This window comes from Boleophthalmus pectinirostris, unplaced genomic scaffold, assembly GCF_026225935.1.
Source record: "Boleophthalmus pectinirostris isolate CB_2022bp ecotype Guang Dong unplaced genomic scaffold, ASM2622593v1 HiC_scaffold_8, whole genome shotgun sequence".
Classification (NCBI taxonomy): Eukaryota; Metazoa; Chordata; class Actinopteri; order Gobiiformes; family Gobiidae; genus Boleophthalmus; species Boleophthalmus pectinirostris.
Window position 1 is genome coordinate 21004419 of NW_026571515.1, and position 22063 is coordinate 21026481.

The window sequence follows — 22063 nt, forward strand, 5'->3', positions numbered from 1 at the left end:
TCTACCTTGTGCTGTTGTGTAAGTATTTATGTTAATAGCTACCTTTTGTTCAGTAGAGATCGGCGATTCCAGGGCTGGAATTATCTAAATGATTCTAGTGAAGATATATGGGTCTTAAAAACACAGTGGAGCACTTTCTGGATTATCACATGACATCACTGTTTGAGAGAAGGACACAATCTAAATATACAGAGTTTGTGTGTTAAATGTGTAAATGAAACAAAACTCCATGAGGAAACATTATAACAGATCAAAAAATGATTTATGTATAAATATTGTAAATTGCTATTGTAACTGTAAAAAGACATTGTATACATGTAACCATTGTCCCTGGTGTCCCGTCATGCAGTCTAAGTAACTTGTCGACACGCGATGTCCTCCAGCTGTCTGGGCGGGTCTTCCTCTTGTCTCCCCTCTCAGATTTACCCACCAGAGGGAATAGCTATTTCATCTCCTGTTATTATTTGCCATAAAAATGCAGTGAACGGCAGTGAACACGGAGGTGCTATAAAAAGCAGCGGGGTGTGCAATGGCGGTGCTGCGTCATCCATCAGATACACGGCGAAACATCAGGCCTCTCCGCCGGCCAGCGAGAGGGGAAATTGATTTTTGTGTAAGTCCCAACGATTAGGGTGTGAAAGAGGAGCAGGGGCGCAGGGCAGAGGAGGCGCGTGAGCAGGAGATGGGGATGGGGCTATGAGCGGAACACACGGTGAAAGCAAATGTTTTGTAAGGAGCTTATAGTGAAGAACTCATAGCTTTACCAAGGGGGACACGTTCAGAGAAGAGGACACGCGTCGATTAGAAGAGGCTTAATACAGCATGTGCGTGTGGCTAAAAGGTACTACTTACGGTGCTGCTAAAGCCTTCTGACAAAAGTTCCCACATTCCTTCACCGTAAGCATCACAGTATTTAAGAAGACCTATAGCGCTTGTGCTGCTATATACTTTTAAGCTATGAAAACCATGGATCATTATCTTATATTTTGCACATTTTAAATTGCAAAATTAATCTAAAATGACTTCATAAAACAAACAAGTCCTAGCCATAAATGTCATCACATCTTTCTATCGCCAATGGAAAGATGCAGATCACACTAGTGGGCAACTAACTCTAAACCTCATGCAGCATCTGACAAACCAGCTTGAGATCTGTTTCTATGCTTGGTTAACAGTGCTGCAGTATTGTGCATGTTTTACTCTGATTGAATTGAACTCATGACCTTCTTGCAGTGATGCGACAATGCTACCCCCTTACCTGGAAGATACTACAGTATAGTAACTAGTATAGTGCTTTCTTTAAGAGTGTAAAATTGTGTTATTGTACATTATTCACACTAACATAACATTTTGCAAAATGTGGCTGGCATGTGAATTCTTGTTTTGAGATCTGAAACAATAAACACAAACAACTACTACAGACATTTAAGAGAACAACATAATGTTAAAACTAATTTGTTTTATTTTTTCTTAATACAGAGGGTAAAGAGTAATGTTTGGAGGGGCTTTAGCGCTGGTAGTGCCTGGGTGCCTCCTCTGCTCCTCCACTACAGTCGCTCCTTTTAGGTGGCTGGATGTATCTCCACCAATTCCAATACCAGTGGTTTCAGAGTCCCTGCAAGAGTCAGGATCCAACCTGTTTATGTTTCTCAGCTCAGCATTATTATATTGTCCTGTGCATTTAGTTGTTCCTTTATCTTTTCAAGGACTTTACTGGTGCTGGGTAGCTCTTGTTTGAGCTGGACATTTTCTCTCACTGAACTGTTATACACATCACATCTCCTTGTATGTGTTCATTTAGGTTTCCAGCCTTTGTCTTTCTTCTGGAGAGAAGCATTTGAAGAAGTAGAAGAGTTTTTGCATCTCCAAATTGTCAGTCCTACTCCTGACTTTTTTGAAGTTCTTGCTTCAGCTGCACATTTAGCTGTACTGTAGAGTTGTACAGGTACCAGAACTCCTTATGTGCATTAATCTGGTCTTGCAGTTCTTTGTCTTTCTTCTGGAGAGAATCATTGTGTTTTTTCAACTCCAAGTCTTTTTCTTGGTTGATTCTCTCCTGAGATCTAAGCTTGAGGTCCAAAGAATTGGTTATTTGGACCTGATCTGCAAGTTTGTCCCTTACACCCTGACCAGAGCGCTCTACTCCAGGGGCAGAAATACCTGGACCACCTGCACCTTTCTCCTCTGGATTTGAGGGCTCCTGGATGTTGGGAGACACCAGTTGGGTCTCCTGTGGCTCTTGACCCTGTTGGTGTCGTAGAGGTGGGCGTCATCCTCTGATGTGTAGAGGTACCAGGGTCAGTGTGCTGAGAGGTTATGAGCCAAACAAGATAAGTGTCTTTTTAGAACACAGTATTCATTTCAACAGTGATCAAGGATTTCATATTCTAATTATGGAATGATTTGCAAATGAGAAAGTAACTATTCTAAACAAATCATATCATACTATAACACTATATTATATTATTAATATCAGACACTAAAACACATCATTATCCTTCTGTTAAACGTTAGGACAGTGTTTAAGATAATCTGCATTCATCTGTGTTGAAAATATGTGTGCTTTATGTATGTACTGTATCTATAAATATTACTAATACATATAGCTAATGTTTTCTATTTATTCTGTTTGTAATTCATCAGTTGCTCGTGCTATCATTAAATTAATTACATTTTAATGGCTGACACTGCATTTGGGCATCAATGGTGAAGAATGCCAAAAGGTTGTGTGTTTGGGTTTAGTAAACCGCTCATTGATTACATTTTAAACAGCACATAATAAGCCCTGATTTTACTATCGCATTTTTAAAATTACATTTGTGTGTTTACAATACAAAAACCCAAACAGCAGAACCACACAATTTCACAAGAGGAAGTAGGGAGCTCTGTTTGTGTAAGTGGATTTATTAATTTATCAGAAAAAGAGTTAAAACCATATACATAGAATAGAACACACTGTAATTTGAATACAATTAAAATCATATTCAGTATACATCATAAAACAAAGTGTAAATATCATTTCATTTTTGCCCAAGCTAGATACCTCACAAGAGAGAAATGTGACCTCCTTTTAAAAGATGAGCATCTTGAGCTTAAGGCTGGACTGAAAAAGAGCATGAAGGTGTCAGAATCCTTAAGATAAAGTGTCGTTGGATGATTCTTCAGCAGAAGAATCCGTTAGCTGAGCGGCTGACAGGAGGCAAGGTCACTTTGTGAAAGCTCAAACTTTTGTATTCAAACCACACGAAACTTGCAAAAGCAGAGATTGACGGAGAATGTTCCTGGAGAGTGCCATTCATCAAAACCACAAACTTCTTTGTTGAAATGTTGTTCAGTCTGCACTTGGTGAACCCCCTACAACATGCTGCTAACTGAACTATATAATCTTTACTCAATATACTTTTAATGTATAATATAATCTCTTTTATAATGAAATACAGCCTACTGGAACTTTAGGAGGAAATGGATCTAGAAGAAATTTGAGCCTTGTTGGTGATGACATGATGACTGATTCAGGGTTCCCAGGCTTTGGCAACCCAACCTGCACAAGAGCATCTGAAAAACAAGACTTCTTTAATTTGATTTAATTTTATTATCAGTATGATGAATGCTTAACTTTCATAACATGTTAGTTTGCTGTGTGAGATGCTTGTGTGCTGTCTGGATACTCTCCCACAGCAGAGCACAGCCCCCCGCCCGCTCCCTGTATTGGCTCAGCACTGCTCTAAAGTTTGGTTTGATCTGGATCTGTACAAAAGCTGCTCATTCACATGAGGCCATTTACAGTGATGTCCTAAAGTGTGTTTTCTTACCCTGTGTGAGGTCCTAATGCTGTGATGTTGGATTTCCTCACCCGTGTCCTTTCTGTAATCAGCTCCATTTAATTTTGTGACCAAATTATTCCCATTGTGCCGCTTTGGTTAGTTTATAAAGTTGCCTGGTAATGAGGCAAAGATTGCAGACATTACCCACGCTGGCAGTGCTCTTAAATGCTACATTGGTCGCAAATTGGTTGAGATGTCATCACCATATATTTACCTGTACCACTCCAACCTCCAGCAGCGAAGTACAGCTCAACCTGGACACACCCCCTCCTTAACTTTAGCGCTAGTCCTAAGATCAGGGGCAAGATCAGGCCCAAGGTGTTTTCATAATAAATTGGTAGGCTATAGGTGAAATGCTAGTACAACTTGATATACCTGGGCAGTTTGTCTATTGTTCTAGCAAGTACAAACCCATGCAATTTCTATGCTAGCATCTTTTAAAGGTGCACTGTGTAATGGCCCTGTCTCACCTTGACGATTTAGCCAGCGTATGACGATGTACCAGACTTTCCCTAAAACACTGGCATACGCTGAACTATCAGTGTTTTTTTTTTTCAATTTTGGGGGTATACATAGCGTATTCATAACGAGTTGGACATATAGTGTATTCGTAACTTATATAGAACATTTTGATAACTTATATGCTTAGCGTGTTGCCAGGATCCACAACTTATGCCCAACTTATGCATAGCACACGCAAGGCTCAAGTGCCATCGCCTATAAAAGAAAGGCTGCAGCTAGACAATTCATAACTGCACTAGACATCGCAGTAGCAACAATGTGATCTCTTCTTCTCCTGGCTCTATAGGCATGTAAGTGGTACAGTGACAAATCGAGGAGATTCCCCATTTTTATTTACCAATTTCCCTACACGCTGCCAATACACAATTATACGGTAGCTATAAGTTAGAAACATGTTCTGTAAGTTCTGTGGTCGTCAGAACACGTCAAATACATCTGCATGCGTCAATATGTGTTGGAGGTAAGTTCGATACAGTTAAACACAGGTTCAAAGCAAGTTACTCATAAGTTATGGACACGCGAGACAATATCTCAACACATTTGGATTTATAATGTATGTGAACGTGTGTCAACAATCACACATAATTTACCTACAACTTATGGCCCACGTATGCAGGAGTTATAAACATACGCTGACATACGTTGAGAAATTTTCAACATATGCAAAATTTTTCGACGACCTTGCCGTATGTCGATGTATGCCAAGGTGCTTCAGCGTGCTCATAACTTATACAAAATTTACCTATAACTTATTTGACGTACGCCAGTGTATTTGTCAAATTTTTCATACATCGGCATACACTGGCCAAAGCATCAAGGTGTAACAGCCCCATATCTTGTTTCCGTCATCTGCTTGTCTCCGTTGAGATGTGCCTAGAATGTTCCACAGTATGGCCATAAACTTAAGAATTGCAAGCCAAATTACAGGTTAGATCTGTGGAGAGCTGACCCCACTAACAGCAAGGATGGATGTTTTTTTAGGATATTTTTGAGCAATAAATAATACCTGTACTAGAATAATGCAATACAGATTAGTTTAATACAATTCTGTGGACAATTTAAACCAAAGCATCACATCAGGTTGGCATCCCTCTCCAGAAAAGTTACACAGTGCACCTTTAATGCTGTCTCTTTTCACATTTTCAAACATGCTCAACCATTTACCAACGGTATTAAACCAAATCATATTTCTAGTGAAGCTCTCCCACCAAAATATAGCCTATTGGAAAAAATATCGCTTCGTGCATGTAATTTGGCTTTCAGGAGGAGCCTTCAGCCTTGAAAATTGTGATTCCCAGCTCCATTGGATCTGCGCTCGTATACAGGCGGTAGATGTGTAGCAAGCTTTGCCAAGTCGGTGCATTTCTTTGGCCTTATCTCACATTCATTCACCATGCATCATCATCCGAGCTCCCAACGCCACTGTAAGCTATGATTCAGCGCACTATTCTTATCATGCGCTGACCTCCTCGCTCGCTTCTCCAATAAGCATAACCGTATCTGACAAGGCTGCAGCTATTGAAGGAGCGTGGATGCTAGTAGGCCCCCTCCAGATAGCTCCCCGTCCTTCTGTTCTCTTGGCCAATTTCCACCAGTGCTGAAGCCTCCTTTTGCATTTCGCGCCTTGGAGCTTATTTGGTTTGCTTTTCCCCTTTTTTTATCCTCGTCCTGGAGCGTTCCCCATCAACAGGCAGATGAGTAAACACTGTAGTCTTTGAGTTGCTTCAAGAAGTGTTGCCAGATCTGTCATTTTGAGACTTTGAGTTTTGATATTGGCCAATTGCATTTCTTTTATGAGTTAACTAGGATTAGGAGGTCCCAAATTATTGCACTAAATTGACTGTTGTGTTTGTTAAGCCATGTTGTAATGCTGTTACCTCATCAAAAACATACCCGGAGTTGTGTTTTGTTTCATTCACACACATGTTTGAGTAATCCTTTATTTATTAGTCTGTCTGCATCTCCAAAGCTCAAAATGCTCTGTTCCACCCTGTGATGTCATGTAGTGATAGTTTTCAAGTTTGCAGCTTCCTTTTAGCTTTAGTTTAAAAGAGATAGGCAGTTCCAGGGTAGAAATTACCATATTGTCCAGACTATAACGCGCACTGGATTATAAGGCAATAACAATAAAGATAAAGATTCTCTCGTCTATTTTCATACATAAAGTGCACCGGATTATAAGGCACATTAATCGAAACAAAACAGTCAGATAAGTCAAACTTTATTCAACTCATTCACAATAACTCTCAACATTGTTCAGATCTAACACATACACTCACTTTTTCAGTTCATTCCTTCCACAAATCCATCAAATTCTTCATCTTCAGTGTCTGAGTTTAACAGTTGGGCAACTTCGGCATCAAGCCCGGATCCCTCTCGTCATTATCCGAGTCACTCTTATTGCTGTTACTTAGCTGTTCAATGATGATGATTCCTTTGTGAAAGCTTGGACGACACTTGAGACTGATCCCTTAGCCCAAGCTTCCGTCATCCATTGGCAGATTGTGACGTAACTCATCTGGCGTTGCCTCCCTGTCTTGGTGAATGTGTATTACTCCACAAGGCTTCTGACTACAGTAGCCGTAATGCTCCGACAATCCATCAAGCAGTGTGGCTTCGTAGCTTAACAAAGTTGTATTAACACATTCTGAGAGATTTTTGAGTGCCATGTACCACATAAAATCGGTTCAAGGTCAATAAGCACAACCAGATTAATATGTAAGGCGCACAGAATTTTGAGAACATTAAAGAATTTTAAGTGTGCCTTATAGTCTGAAAAAAAAAAAGGTATGAAGGAGTATGGAGTTTAAAAACACAGTGGAAAAACTTCCTGTATTCTGTATTACCACATGACATCACAAGGTGGAACAGAGTGTTTCCAGTTTGAGAGAAGAACTCAGCCTGAATTTGCCCAGTTTGTGTGTTAAAAATGTGTGAATGAAACAAAACACAACTCCAGGGCTGTTTTTGATGAAGAAACAACATTATTACATAGAGCAAAAAATAATGTAAAATGAGCCCTTTAAAACTGAACATTTCTGGGTGGGAGATAAAGTGCTAAAATGGCTCAAAAGGGCTCAAACTGCGGATTGTATTTTGTTTGCTTTCTGTCTAGCTTCTTACAATGGTTATTAGAGAAAGTAAATATGCCCTCCTGTCGTTATGTCAACCGAATAGCTGTATCCAGAATTGGTGTGACTGCTGGCTTGGAGCGAATGCCATCTGAAAAAGCACCTGATAAGACTGCAACTTTTTGACTGACAGTTGCAATGAAACAATACTGACTAAATGAGCATAATACCAATGCTGACCGGGTCTCATTTTTAAAGGGTGTGTTTTGTACAAAAATGTTATGTAACCTATGTGGTTTTCAATGCCTATGACAGGCTGTACTGCTCATTTTAATAAAACACAGTTGAGATTATTATATTTAAGACCACACTAGGGATTTACATAACTGTTACCTAACAAAATTTCTCTAATGCACACACAAATTATTATCTGATAAATACAAATATTTAAAAAAAACACCTTTTTTCAATTAAATTAATGTAAAAAGTATCAGAAAATGTGTGCCAAACATTTGGATAATCATTCGTATGTTTGAAACCTCTACTTTTTGTACATTTTAAATTTTCAACACATTTTTCAGCATTTCATCACTTCTTGATTTTTTGTAAAACTATCATTTATATTTACAACAGGTATTATCCCACCAACTTTAGTCAAAATTAGAGAATTGTAAAAATCTATAAACAGACAAATTGACAGACCAGATTTGCAATAAGCGGTTCAATCCCAGAACTGAACTTTGTGCATCAGGGTTTTCAGAAATGAGGCAGACGGCGATCAGAGAGCAGAGAGATGAATAAGACCATTTGATTCCACATTCCACATACAGTTTTATAAATGAGACCCTAGAGGAGAGACAACCATGCTCATATTAAAAATGCATGTTTTTCAAAGTATTCTTGAGCAATATAAACTCCCGTAACTGAATGAATACAAGATTAATGCCATACTGTGGAACATTCGAGGAAAGCAAGAAAATTTCTATGGACAAGCAGGATCCTATACCAGAAATGTTACATAGTGCTGCTTAGTTTTCAGTTTATTTGCACATTTATTTGTCATCATTGCACTTAGAGAAACTGGTGAAAATCTTTTCTGTGTTGCAATAGGGTATATCCTTTTTTCTTCTTCAACAGAAAACACTGCTCCACCTTGTGATGTCATGTGATAATACAGGAAGCACTCCACTTTGTTTTTAAACTCTATACACTTTCACTAGAATTATTTGGATGGTTTCAGATCTGGAATTGTTATTCTCTTCTGAACAAAAAATAAAAGGTATTTGTTAACTTGAGAACTACCATTACATGATATCACAAGGTGCAACAGAGCATTAATAAAGAGATGAATAAATCAGGGTTACTCAAACATGTGCAAATGAAACAAAACACACCTCCAGGTAAGTTTTTGAGATGTAACAATGGTATAACATGGCCTAAAGCTTAAACACTCACTTTTGATTTCATCCAAGAGGAGATATAGGTTTTAAAACACAGCAATGCACATGAATATGAGTATGTGTATGAATATTTGTATGAATATGTGTATGAATATGTGTATGAGTATGTGTATGGTGCAGTTGGATGTTACTCTCTAGGCTATGAGCTCACCACCATTTTGCATGTTACAGTGAACAGCCTACTAAAGACCGCTCAGAGGCCTACAACGAATCTCCCATTGACAGTCCACTCAGAGCTCTCCTCCGCTCGTCTTCATCTGCAGAAATCCTGAGCGCTCGTTATTATACCATAGAGGCTCCTGGTAAGGCACAGTGTAGAATGTAACAAAGTACAAGCAGTACCATACGTAAAAATAGATATCTGTACTTTACTTAAGTACATTTTTAAAGTGAATACTTTTTACTTTTACTTCAGTACATTTGAGAGCAGGACTATTCTTTCTACTGCACCACATTTTCGAACAGGAGTGGAAAGTCAAAATATTTTTTATTATTGTCTGAAACCTGCTGAAAAGCCTGGGGGGTTTATTTTCAACATGTTCATGGTTTGAGCAAACAAAAATATACAAATAAATACAACTATTAAAAACGATCGATTCTGTTTCTTTTGAACAAAATTCTGCACAAATCTTTATCAACATCTCTACTCTTGAAGTTTTATTAGATCTCAAAAATCTGCACAAAATACTTTTACTTTTTAAACTGGTAATTTAATACTTTTACTTTCATAAATCTTTAATGTGATACTTTTACTGGAGTATTTTTTGCTCCTGTATCTGTACTTTTACTTAAATAATAAAATCAAGTGATTCTTCCAGCACTGGTAAGGCATGAGGGGTATTCTTGCCTGCCTGCATTTCATAGCATTGTCACTTGAGTGTATGCAAAGCAGCTCACACACATTCTACCTCGGACTTTTCTCTTCACATTTTCTTTCTTTATCATCATCTTTTTCTCACACTGTTCATCAACCCGTGGGACACACAAACAGCCCGTCTCCCAGGATCAATTAGTCACTTCTCGTGGCGTGGCGTCGGCGGCGAAGTGGGAACCGTGGAGACAAAAGCTGCGCAGTGGAGTTGGCGCATGGTGAGGTGATACGGTGACACGCTCCTTCCTTCCAGGCCATTAGCGTGACAAGCACTGGGTGTCCGGGGAGAGGTGGGGCTGACAGGAGAAGGGTGCCCGGGTGCTAGGACACAGGCAGAGAAGGGGAGAGCTGACACACTTTTATTCACTGCTCTTAACTCCTGCTGTTTTTGAACTCCATCTAGGTTCTCTCCCTGGAGCTGTCCCCACTCTCCCTCACTATCTTAAAAGCAGTCTTTTCTCTCTATTCTTTTTTCCAATGCTACACTCTCCTCTCCGCACGCAGCTATGTGATGTAAGTCCATAGCTTTTTTATGGATATGAGAGAATTACCATGCTCGAGATACTTAGACTTTTTTGTATTTTCACATGTCACGTCACATCAGGCGGTAAGAAGAAGGAAACTGTGGGTTCTGGGTGGTGGTTCCATGTTCTTCCTCTGTCTGAGTGGATCTCCTTCAGGCTCTTCGGTTTCTCCATCAACCCAAAACATGCACATAGCTAAAAGCTTTCAGCTGTAGTAATCCTCACTAAGCCTAGCTCAATGTCTGGAGATTGGATGCATTGAAGGATGGGTCAGATCAATACTGATTTACCTCATGGGATTAATAATGTATACCTTAAGGTCCTAAGCCATGTTATAATGTTGTTATCTAATCAAAAACATACCTGGAGTTGTGTTTTTTGTTTTTCGTTCAATACTTTATATTTGTCTGTGTCTTCATCTCCAGAGCTTAAAATGCTCTGTTTGACCTTGTGAAGCCACGAGCCAGTAGTTTTCAAGCTAACACCTTTTACCCTCCTTTTAGTTCAGCAGAGATTGGCACTTCCAAGGCTGAAATTATCCAAATGATTCTAGTGAAGGTGTATGGACTTTAAAACCACAGTGGAGCACTTATTGGATTACCACATTACATCACAAGGTGGAACAGTGTGAGAGTGTTTTCAGATTGAGAAAATAAATCAGGGTGTTAAATATGTGTGAATGAGGTATGTTTTGATGAGAAACATTCTAATAGTGTAATATGGGACCTTTAACTTTAACATTATTATTATCATTCCATGCATTATTATTTATTTATATGCTTGGGAGTGAGAAACACTATTCCGATTCTTCATATGTTTCTTATGAAGAATTGACTATAAACTTTTTTATTTTTTATTTTAATTTGAAACATCAGAAAACCACCAGATAAATGGCAAATGGATGAAGCTCAAGCCTATGCATTCTTGTCATTGTAATAATGGTTAAGACATCATACATAACCGGCATGCTGATTTGACTTTATGTCTTTTAAGACATAAACATTTTGTGACGGTCTCAGATACACTTCTGTTTGTATTTTCCTTTGTCTGGTCTTGGTCCACTCTTGGAGGACTCTGTGGCTGGATGCAGAGTCACAGCAGGACACAGCACCAGAGGCAAACAGCTATTTCAGGATCTTGTCTGGACCGTTTGTTCTTCAGAGGTTAGGGGCGGAGGTGAGGCTATCCAGGATTTCTCAATAACTGCGTTTGAAAATGTGAAAAACAAAATTGGCTCAGTTTGCAGTTGTCTTAAGTTATTCCTAACTTACCTTATGCATTTAGATCATTCTAATTATTATTATAAGTCATGAGTTTTTCTCATTTTAATGCGCTTTTTCACAACTTTCAGAGACGAGAGCAGAGTTTACCGTGACAGTAAAATTAGCAACAATTATCACGGGATCAGTGCACTTGCTGATAATTTGAAAATATAACGTTTTATGATTAGATGCAGACAGAACAAATTAGTCTTATTTTGACCTCAAGCGCTGCTTATAAAATTATTGAAATATATAATTAATATCTATAATTTAATATATGGGTCATCTAAAAAATCATGTAGGAAATTATAATTATAGGTATGTGCTTGGATAGCTTGTTTGAAATCCTGTTTGATTTTTTGAAGTCTGATCTTTTTGTATTTTTGGGACTGTCACATCCATTTTTTTGTGCATAAAATGTAAAATTGTTAAAAAAAAAAGATGAGAAAATTAAGAAAATGTTTGTTCAAATACATGAAGCTCTTTAATCCACAATAAAATAATTACAACTATTTGCAAAGGGAGAAGATGTCTCTATACACAAACTAACAAGGAATTCTATGGTAGAATATTCAACAAACACACTGAGAATTTGTTGTCAAACGGGGGATTTTGGCGCCGTCATTATTTGTGTCCAGTGAGCTGTTTTGGACTTGCTTCGGCACTTTTTGTAGTCCTATAATCCGCATCTTTGTGAGCCAGACTTTATGATTTCTCTCTTGTGCTCATAAAAGTCATAAACAAAGTGTGTGCCCATCGGTGCGTCCAGCAGATCTGCGTGAAGAGGGTGTATGCATGGACAGTCTTTATTACAGAGACATACACACGCACACACACACACGCTACATACACACACACACACACACACACACACACACATACACACCCAATAGCAATGATGTTTTGAGGCTCTCATTAATTCTGCTGGCTCAGTCCACTTCAGTGAGTAAAAGTGTGAGTTCTGTTTTTATGGGGTTTACTCAGCGCCGTGGGGATGGTTTTTACTGGACACTGCGAGAGATGAAGTCGGAGTGGCGTGGTGGTGAAACTCAAGGGTCAGCTGACTTCATGACCCCTGCTGTGACCTCTGCACAGTGATCTGAATAATGCTGATCACACTATGCAGCACGAGTTACAAGGATATAATATTAAGTGATGGTTCTGACAAAATCAAATCATGTTTTAGTTGGTGAACTTAAGTTTAAAAATATGAAATAGTTGTTACTTAGTGAAAAAAAAGTAAAAAAAAGTTTAAAAAAAAATTCAATACTAGGGATGTAACAATAACCGCAATATCGTCATATCGTATTGTGAAAGGTCTCAATATATCGAATCACAATTTAATTTGCTTAAATGCATTGTTTTAGAGTAGTAACAGCTAAGAAACATTGGGAACTCCATATACCATGTTTCATTTCAGTGCAGACAACATGAAGAAATATGTTTTTTTTTTTTTTTTTAACTTTTACTTTTTGATTTGAATCTTGTTAAGGTATTTTAAAAGCAACAAGTATCTTTTCTACAGCTTCTCCAAAATATCGCAATAAATATCGTACCATGAGTTGCATATCATGATACTGTCGTACCGTGAGTTTTGGATATTGTTACATCCCTACTCAATATTAGAATGCCATTAAATTACTTATGATAATACCTTCTTGTATCAACAGAGATAATTACTTTGCCTGGAATGTTCCACAGTATGGCATTGAAATAATCAGAAACTATTCTTCATGTATTCAGCAGCTTATGTTGTTGTTGGTGTTACTGTTCAAAAATACCTATTAAAATTGTATTTCTCACCTCTCCTGATCTGACCTGTAACTTGCATTTCCTGCTTATCTCCATGGAGATATTGTGGAACATTCCAAGCAAAGTAATCGCGTCTCCTTGTAGACAAGTAGGCGGCGCAATATCGAAGTTACAAAGCACACCTTTTTTAGCCAACAGAGTTGTTTCTAGTTTTGTGGTGTGGTGGCAAAAATTTCCAGATGAGACTAAATATTCAGCTTAAGGGGTCCTGTTGTACGTGCTTACTCAGCTTAAATCTATAATGCCTCTGAATACATTTATACACAAAGTAAAAAATGTGGAGATAAATGAATGTGGGTAAATGGGGTATAGCTTCCATGTCCTTGTGCAGCTGTATCTGACCTGTACTCAGTCCACTAGTGACAAAATCCCTACAACACATCTTAAATTCTCTTTGGGTTGTACCAAGAGTGTATCCCTGGTTTTAGAGTGAACCAATCCAACTTGATAAAATACCTTAAGTCATTTTCTCAGACTGAATTTGAAAGTCTGATGTAGTTCCCAAAAGCACATATGGTAATGCTGACCTAGAAAACTGCTACGAGTACCGTCAGAACTGTGACCAAAGAGCAGAGATACCCCATTTGTAATATAAATCCTTTGTATTTATTTGCAAGAGGAAAATTCTGAGAAAGAGGAATATTGACTTATATGAGATTTAGTACAAATAACATACTAATTCCTAGACAAATTTTAAGCCAAATCTTTTGATTTTGTTAAAGGTGCACTAGGTAACTCTTCTGGTGTGGTGTGCACAGGGCAGTAGACAAGAGGGGGTCTGTTGTCCTGGGCCCCAGGGTTTAGTGGACCAAAATTGGACCGGCTACTACCACTTAGTGCCTGCGTTCAATTTCATTTCTCTCCAGCGACTAGGACAGGAATCGGAATACACTAGACAGTTTGCAAGAACAAGAACCAAATAGCAGTGATTGGTTAAATAAAAAAAAGTACCCACCTTACGTTGAGTGAGCGAATCTTAATTCTGCGAGGTCAGGCGGTTTCCACAAAGTGAAACCGGCTGATGAATCAAGCTGGGAGTATGCCACCTGGATGTAAGAATAATAGTGCCTTACTCTTGTAATGCACTTTACAGTCTCGACAAAACCTCCCAAAGTGATACACTGCAGTCATTCATCGGCTCGGTGGACAGAAACAAGGCTGCCAGTCTCCACCATCAGCCCATCCGACCACCACCAATCCTCCATGCACACACCAGTGAAGTGTCTTGCCTAAGGACACAATGACAGAACTTAGTCAGAACGGGAATCTATCCTCCAGTCTTTGAGTTGGAGGACCACAGTCTACACAGAAAGGTTATTATTTTGTATAATGTTCCAGACTATGGCGTTGTAGAATACCAGTCCAAATCCCCAGACAAGTGCCACACATAACTATATCCACAGTAAATAAACTGCTGTGCTGTGATCATGAGAGCACAATAAACACCTGAACCTCTCCTGTTCTAACCCCGTGGAAGAGACTATGAGCTCCTATGATTTGGAAGTTTGAGCAATGTGACAATTAAAAATGCAAGACGGGGGGTATTTTAGGAGTGGCTTTGTGTATTTTTAGACTCCAACAGGGCTACTTCAATATTTATGTTGGGAAAAGTTAGATGCCTGAAGTCCTCATGAGATGATCTGATGTGGGTGAAATATTGCTTTAGTTGGAGAGAAATGTTTTTGCAAAGTGTGAAGTAGGCATGCATAATTTTTACAAAAATAAAAAAAGCTTATTACATTTTTTATTACACTGACTACAATATTCAGACAGTATTATCTTAGAAACATGCTAAAACATACATGGAAATGTCATAGCCAAGGTACAAGTGTTACACAAAAAGTGAAGTGACTACAAAATTAAGTTAATAAGTATTGCTTTATAACACAAGATAACACTGCTTTTTTTTGTTGGAAATATTATTGTTTACAATTTCATGTATCTCCAAACTCTAATTAACCAGCAGCCTCTGTATAAAACCTTAAATAATAATAAGAGATGTCACTGAATAATTCCACTGGATCAGACTTGCCAATCATAGAATTGAATTTAGAATGATCATCATTTGCATCTCTATGTTGTTTTGACCAACTGTCAGTGAGTTTCTTATTCATCCAATATTTGACTCTCTGTTTAGAATTTACCTTTTTTTTTTTCTTTTTCTTTTTTGCTTATTTTTTTCATTTTGTTGGTGTTAAAAAACTATTGTTCTAACCCAGTATTTTTCAACCTTTTCTGAGTCATGACACTAAAAAGATTCTTCTGCCACCCACGAAAAACATTATCAAATTATACCAAATATTTTCCTTGCCCCTGGGACTTTTTGCTACTTTCTATTTGGCAATGATTGTTTTGCTTTCTCAGCGAGTTCAGAGGGCGCTCGAGACATTCCAAAATAGTAAATGATTTAAGAAATTGTGAATTAACTTTTAAAAGTTTGGCTTTTTTCAGAGGCACATCTGGCATTACCTCAAGGCTTTTTCCCCTGCACACTGGTTGAAAATCTAAGTTAACTACCAAAGCTGTTGAAATAGTAGTATTGTTCATTCTAGCTCATTCTATAAACATTTGGTCCATACAGACTACTTTGAATATAGCTGGAATATTTATATCTTTAAAGAACCTATATTACGCTGCTTTCTGATCTATGTTATCATTTTTATTCCCCATCATAAAACATACAAACGTTTTGTTGTTTTGTTTCATTCACACATGTTTAACACACAAAAATGAGTTCTTCTCTCTTAAACAGAAAACACTTAGTTCCGCATAATGATGTCATGTGGTAATACAGGAAATGCTCCACTGTGTTTTTAAGCTTCATATGCCTTCATTAGAATTATTTGGATAATTTCAGTGCCAGAAGTAAAAGCTAAAAGGAGCTGTTAACTTGAAAACTACTCCTTCATAAGGGTTACTCAAACGTGTGTAACTCCAGACATGTTTTTGATGAGGTAACAACATTTTAGCATGGCTTAAAGGGGCACTGTATAACTTTTGTGGTGGAGGGTCCATCACCTGCTTGTCTTCATGAGAATTGTTATTGCTTTGTCTTGAATGCTCCACAGTATGGTGCTAAACTATTCATCTTGCATTTATTCTAATTACACGTGTGTTTTTAACTTAAAACATGCATTCTTACTGTGAGTGGGCTTGCCTCTCCATAGATCTGACTCTGTGTTTCTGTAGTGTCACTTGTTTGTACTTAGTAAGACAGATAAATAATGAGAGTTATAATAGACAGTAAATTATCATGGAAAGCCCACATTAGACAGATAAAAACAAACATTTCCAAAAGTCTTGCTATAGTAAACAAAGTAAAATATTACCTTGATCAAAATGCCCTTTGTACATTCTACTGCTCATTTGGTCTTTATTTCACAAGTGTGGCGGAACAGTTACCAATGTACAGTTAATCCATTAATTACATTAGAGAAATGAGCTTTGCGAATTATCCATTAAGTTGGATTTTTAGAACACACCCATAATCTTTTTGCTCCAAGCTCCTAAATTTTCCTGACCTTATAAAATATTATACACTGGTAATAATATCTAGAACATTCAACAATTTACTACCAAGTAATCTACAAAGCCTGTTCAAAATGAGAGAGAGAGAACTAATAATTTAAGAAGGTATGGAAATTTCAAATTGCCCAATGTTCGAACTACTCATAAAAAGTTTCTGTGTCTATATGTGGTGTAAAAACTCTGGAACAGTCTGGATCCACATCTCAAGCACTGCCAAAATATCCATAAATTCAAGCTGTTATATAAATATGGTCTATAGAGAGTGAGTCTTAAAGGGACAGTCTGGAATTTTGGATGTAGGACTTCATTTCCTAGTGAGCCAGAGTGTTGGAGACGTGTGGAGACACTTTTTAAAAATATTCCATCCAGTCCTTGTATTTGCAGAGGTCGCTGGTGCTAGGCTAGTGCATGTCAATGGCCATAGTTAGCCTGCCACTAAAAACAGTCTTACCCACTCCACAAAGCACCTGAAGCAAATCTGTTATTACGCCAGACTGTCAAAGTAAAGTTCTGTGTTGATAGAATAGTGTTTGAAATAAAACTAACCTTGCATCACATGAAGCGTTGCATGTTGAGGGACAATTTTCTCATATATCAGTCCGCGGCTGCCAAGCTTTCTATCAAGAAGTACAACTTGCTGTTGCTGCTCAGACATAAATCCTTTAAACACAGGGTTGGTTTTACTTCTAAAATTATTCTATTGACACAAACATTAACATTGACAGTCTAGTGTAATATTAGAATTGCTTCGGGTGCTTTGTGGAGTGGGTAAGATTGTTTTTAGTGGCAGGCTAACTATGGCCATTGACATGTGCTAGCCTAGCACCAGCGACCTCTGCAAATAGGATGGGATTAACGTTCTCAAATTTTACAGGTGGGTATGCAGGCGGGTAGTGATTACACACGGGCAGGTCAGGTCAATCAAATATATATTATACATATATATATAAGAGTACCATGTACAAATAGTTCTAATCACAGTGTGTTCAGAAGGCCTACAGGGGTCTACATTCTTTATATTTAACTAAAGCCTACATCACTTAACAGCGACCATGGCAATATTCTCCAGCAGCATTCATGGTTTGAGGAGCATCGGCATGACGGAAGAGATAAAAGTTAAGTTGATGAGCGGTGCTTTTAAAATAGTTCACAATAACTCTTCAAGGGCAACATTTGTGTGTGATTTATCATGGGCACGGACGGGTAATGGGTAGAATGTTAATGGGTCCAGGCGGGTGCGGATTTAACTTATAATCAAGGGTTAACAGGCGGGTGTGGTGCTGTACTGCACGAATGAGAGCGGGTACAGGTCTCCAAAAATGTACCCGTGCAGGACTCTGACTCAGGTATGTTTTATTGTCAACTGTGAAGTTAAGTTAAACAAAAATGTCAAAATATTTTACAAAACTACATAAACGCTTTTACCAAACCTTCATGATAAAACACAAGCTTTTCTAAATATGTCTTACTTCTTCCTACTCCATTTTGAGTGTCTCTTGTTTCTGTTTTTGCTAATAACATATCTTGAAATAAAGATGAAAAACATAACCTCTTTTGAACTCTTTTAAATGAGTGACTCGACCAGCTGATAGATCTCGTCTCCCACTTCGTCGGCTGCCTCCAAAAGCTCTTCCCACTTCTTATCAGAGCTCTGGTCAGTTCTGGTCCAAGTGTCTCTTTCCAAAGCCAACTTCAGTCTCTGCACAGCATCTAACAACAGCTCTTCTGGACTTGAACTACATGACCCACAATCCTCTGCTTCTACTTCTTCTTCCTGCAGCTCTGATTGTTCTGGCTGTACAGGAGGTGGACTGGAGCATTGTTCTGGCCCCTCCTCTTCGACGTACAGACTGTGTGACAGTGGCGATCCACAGAGCACAGTTGGGGGCGGAGTCACATCATCTTCGTCACCTTCTAGAAGTTTAAGCTCCTCCTCTTCCTCTGTTTCCTCATTTTCTTCTTCTTCTTCTTCGTCATCTTCTGCTTCGTCCTCTGTTGTTTCAGTATTGCGATGACTTTCGATTTTCTCCAAGGCCTGCGTTACAAAGGTTTCCAACATGGAGTGATGCCGTTTGAGCGTTTCCACGGTAACCTCCACCTGAGAATACTTGTCTTCCAAAACGCTGTGCTCTGATTGGACGGTTTGCCTCAGCGCCTCAAGTTGTTCCTCTAATACGCATTTGTCTTGTTGCAAAGTTCGCAGTTCCTCCTTCAGAGCGTCTCTTTCTGATTGGTCAATGTCCCAGTCTGTTTGCTGGGCGGAGTCTGATCGCTCCGGAGTTGGTGATTGGTCGGTTGGCTGGGATGGTGACACTGGTGCATCATGGGATAAATCTAAGCTGTCTTCTCTTGGCGGTTGAGGGTTTTGCGGAGCACCCATTGACACTTGTCTCTGCCTCCCGCTTTGCTTCAGTCTCAGGGCGTGGCGTGCATTCTGGACCAATGACGATACAGATTCTTTAAAAGTGGGCGGCATACAGAACTCAATCATTGGATGGTGCTGTTTGTGCTTCCTGGTCCGACGGTTTGTGAAAAAACACGTCTGACAAAGATGGACGTTAACACACTTCTCACAGCGGAACCTCAGGCCAGTGAAGGGGCGGGACTTGCAGCAGTGGCATCGCACGTTATGAGAGATATTTTGACTGACGCTTAGCCGGTACATCGTGGGTAACCATAGCAACAGACGAGGTTCACTGTGAAGCCACGAGATGACGTGATCGCGAGAAACAGACGGTGACAGAACGCTTTTAAAACAGGACTTGACTGCCACCTCAACAGAACCAAACACAGCGTCTTCTTGTACTAGCTTGGGTATCACACTGAGGTTGTGGAGCAAGGTCCGAAGAGAAGATCGATTGACTGAACCAGGAATAGGAGATGTACCAGAGGCCGCTAGCGAGACCAACGCCAAATACTTCTCTTTGAGCGAATCAGCACATAATGCGACCAAAAACGTCTGCAAAGAATCCACGTCCACACTTCCTCCTTTGTCGAAAAGCGTAAAAATGGCACTACTCGTCTCCTCTGGCGCTTCTAGAGTCACGTGACCAGGTATTTCCTGGGACACGCTGACGAACATCCTGTTTAAGAGCTGAACCACTTCTGGTCTGCTGACGTCGCTAACTCCGCCCACCGAGCGCAGGGCCGTGGTCACGTGACGCACCAACACCACATGGAGGTGCGTGAGCCTCTGGATAGACTGCAGTTTGAGAGAGGATCTGTAGACTGAGGCGTGGACTTCGTTTAGAGCTTCAATGCTGTCTAGATCCATCATCAAAAGTATGAGGTAATCCTGAACGTTAAAAATGAAGGATAATCGATAAAATGTCAGAGAAGTTCCTTGTGCGTGTAGTCCACAGAGCAGGCTGTACCATAATGGGACAATAGTGGAGCATGGTGAGCTGACCTGCTGTCGATAAATTATGAATGAGCTGTTGTTGCCACTTCTCGCCTGTCACCTGTTCAACCTGCTGTTCTTTGGCCAATCACAGACCTTCAGATGATCATGTGATATACTCGAAAGGGAGGGGATTGTACTATTACTCTGGAGAATTTAGAGTGGCAATTTTTAACCATAAGTATACTAATTTGTGGTTAAATGATAAATGAATCTTTTCTGTATGGCATTAAACTAAATTGTCAAATCTTTAAAATATACTTAATACACAAAACTGACTTTTGTGGGCTTCAAAAACATACCTACAGTAATCTTAACAGAATGTTGCCCTTACTGAAAAATGTAAAAGTGACCAAGGTACAAACCCGAGGCACTAAGGCTGAATATATTAAATGCCAACGCATTTCGACCAGCAAGAAGGTCTTCATCAGGGCATAATCAATCAATTACATTTTTCAGTAAGGGCAACATTCTGTGAAGATTACAAGTTTAACCCTCATAGAGCATCTGTACTGCTTTTCTTTTACTTTTTTGTGACCAGTGAAGAGCTCTACCTCTTTTCTTCATCTGATACCTAGAGTAATGTTTTGTTTCATTCACACATATTTGAGTAACCCTTTATTGTTNGTTTGGGTTTAGTAAACCGCTCATTGATTACATTTTAAACAGCACATAATAAGCCCTGATTTTACTATCGCATTTTTAAAATTACATTTGTGTGTTTACAATACAAAAACCCAAACAGCAGAACCACACAATTTCACAAGAGGAAGTAGGGAGCTCTGTTTGTGTAAGTGGATTTATTAATTTATCAGAAAAAGAGTTAAAACCATATACATAGAATAGAACACACTGTAATTTGAATACAATTAAAATCATATTCAGTATACATCATAAAACAAAGTGTAAATATCATTTCATTTTTGCCCAAGCTAGATACCTCACAAGAGAGAAATGTGACCTCCTTTTAAAAGATGAGCATCTTGAGCTTAAGGCTGGACTGAAAAAGAGCATGAAGGTGTCAGAATCCTTAAGATAAAGTGTTGTTGGATGATTCTTCAGCAGAAGAATCTGTTAGCTGAGCGGCTGACAGGAGGCAAGGTCACTTTGTGAAAGCTCAAACTTTTGTATTCAAACCACACGAAACTTGCAAAAGCAGAGATTGACGGAGAATGTTCCTGGAGAGTGCCATTCATCAAAACCACAAACTTCTTTGTTGAAATGTTGTTCAGTCTGCACTTGGTGAACCCCCTACAACATGCTGCTAACTGAACTATATAATCTTTACTCAATATACTTTTAATGTATAATATAATCTCTTTTATAATGAAATACAGCCTACTGGAACTTTAGGAGGAAATGGATCTAGAAGAAATTTGAGCCTTGTTGGTGATGACATGATGACTGATTCAGGGTTCCCAGGCTTTGGCAACCCAACCTGCACAAGAGCATCTGAAAAACAAGACTTCTTTAATTTGATTTAATTTTATTATCAGTATGATGAATGCTTAACTTTCATAACATGTTAGTTTGCTGTGTGAGATGCTTGTGTGCTGTCTGGATACTCTCCCACAGCAGAGCACAGCCCCCCGCCCGCTCCCTGTATTGGCTCAGCACTGCTCTAAAGTTTGGTTTGATCTGGATCTGTACAAAAGCTGCTCATTCACATGAGGCCATTTACAGTGATGTCCTAAAGTGTGTTTTCTTACCCTGTGTGAGGTCCTAATGCTGCGATGTTGGATTTCCTCACCCGTGTCCTTTCTGTAATCAGCTCCATTTAATTTTGTGA

General features: G+C 38.9%; 1 protein-coding gene across 1 annotated transcript; it reads right to left on the minus strand.

Moving 5' to 3' along the window:
* Nucleotides 1-1879: 1879 nt before the first annotated feature.
* Nucleotides 1880-20148, minus strand: dytn (dystrotelin). The gene is made up of 3 exons (XM_055165900.1): nt 18859-20148; nt 18457-18669; nt 1880-2245 (listed from the first exon to the last, which is right to left on the minus strand). The coding sequence occupies exons 1-3, from the start codon at nt 20146-20148 to the stop codon at nt 1880-1882; spliced, it is 1869 nt and encodes a 622-aa protein (XP_055021875.1).
* Nucleotides 20149-22063: the final 1915 nt, after the last annotated feature.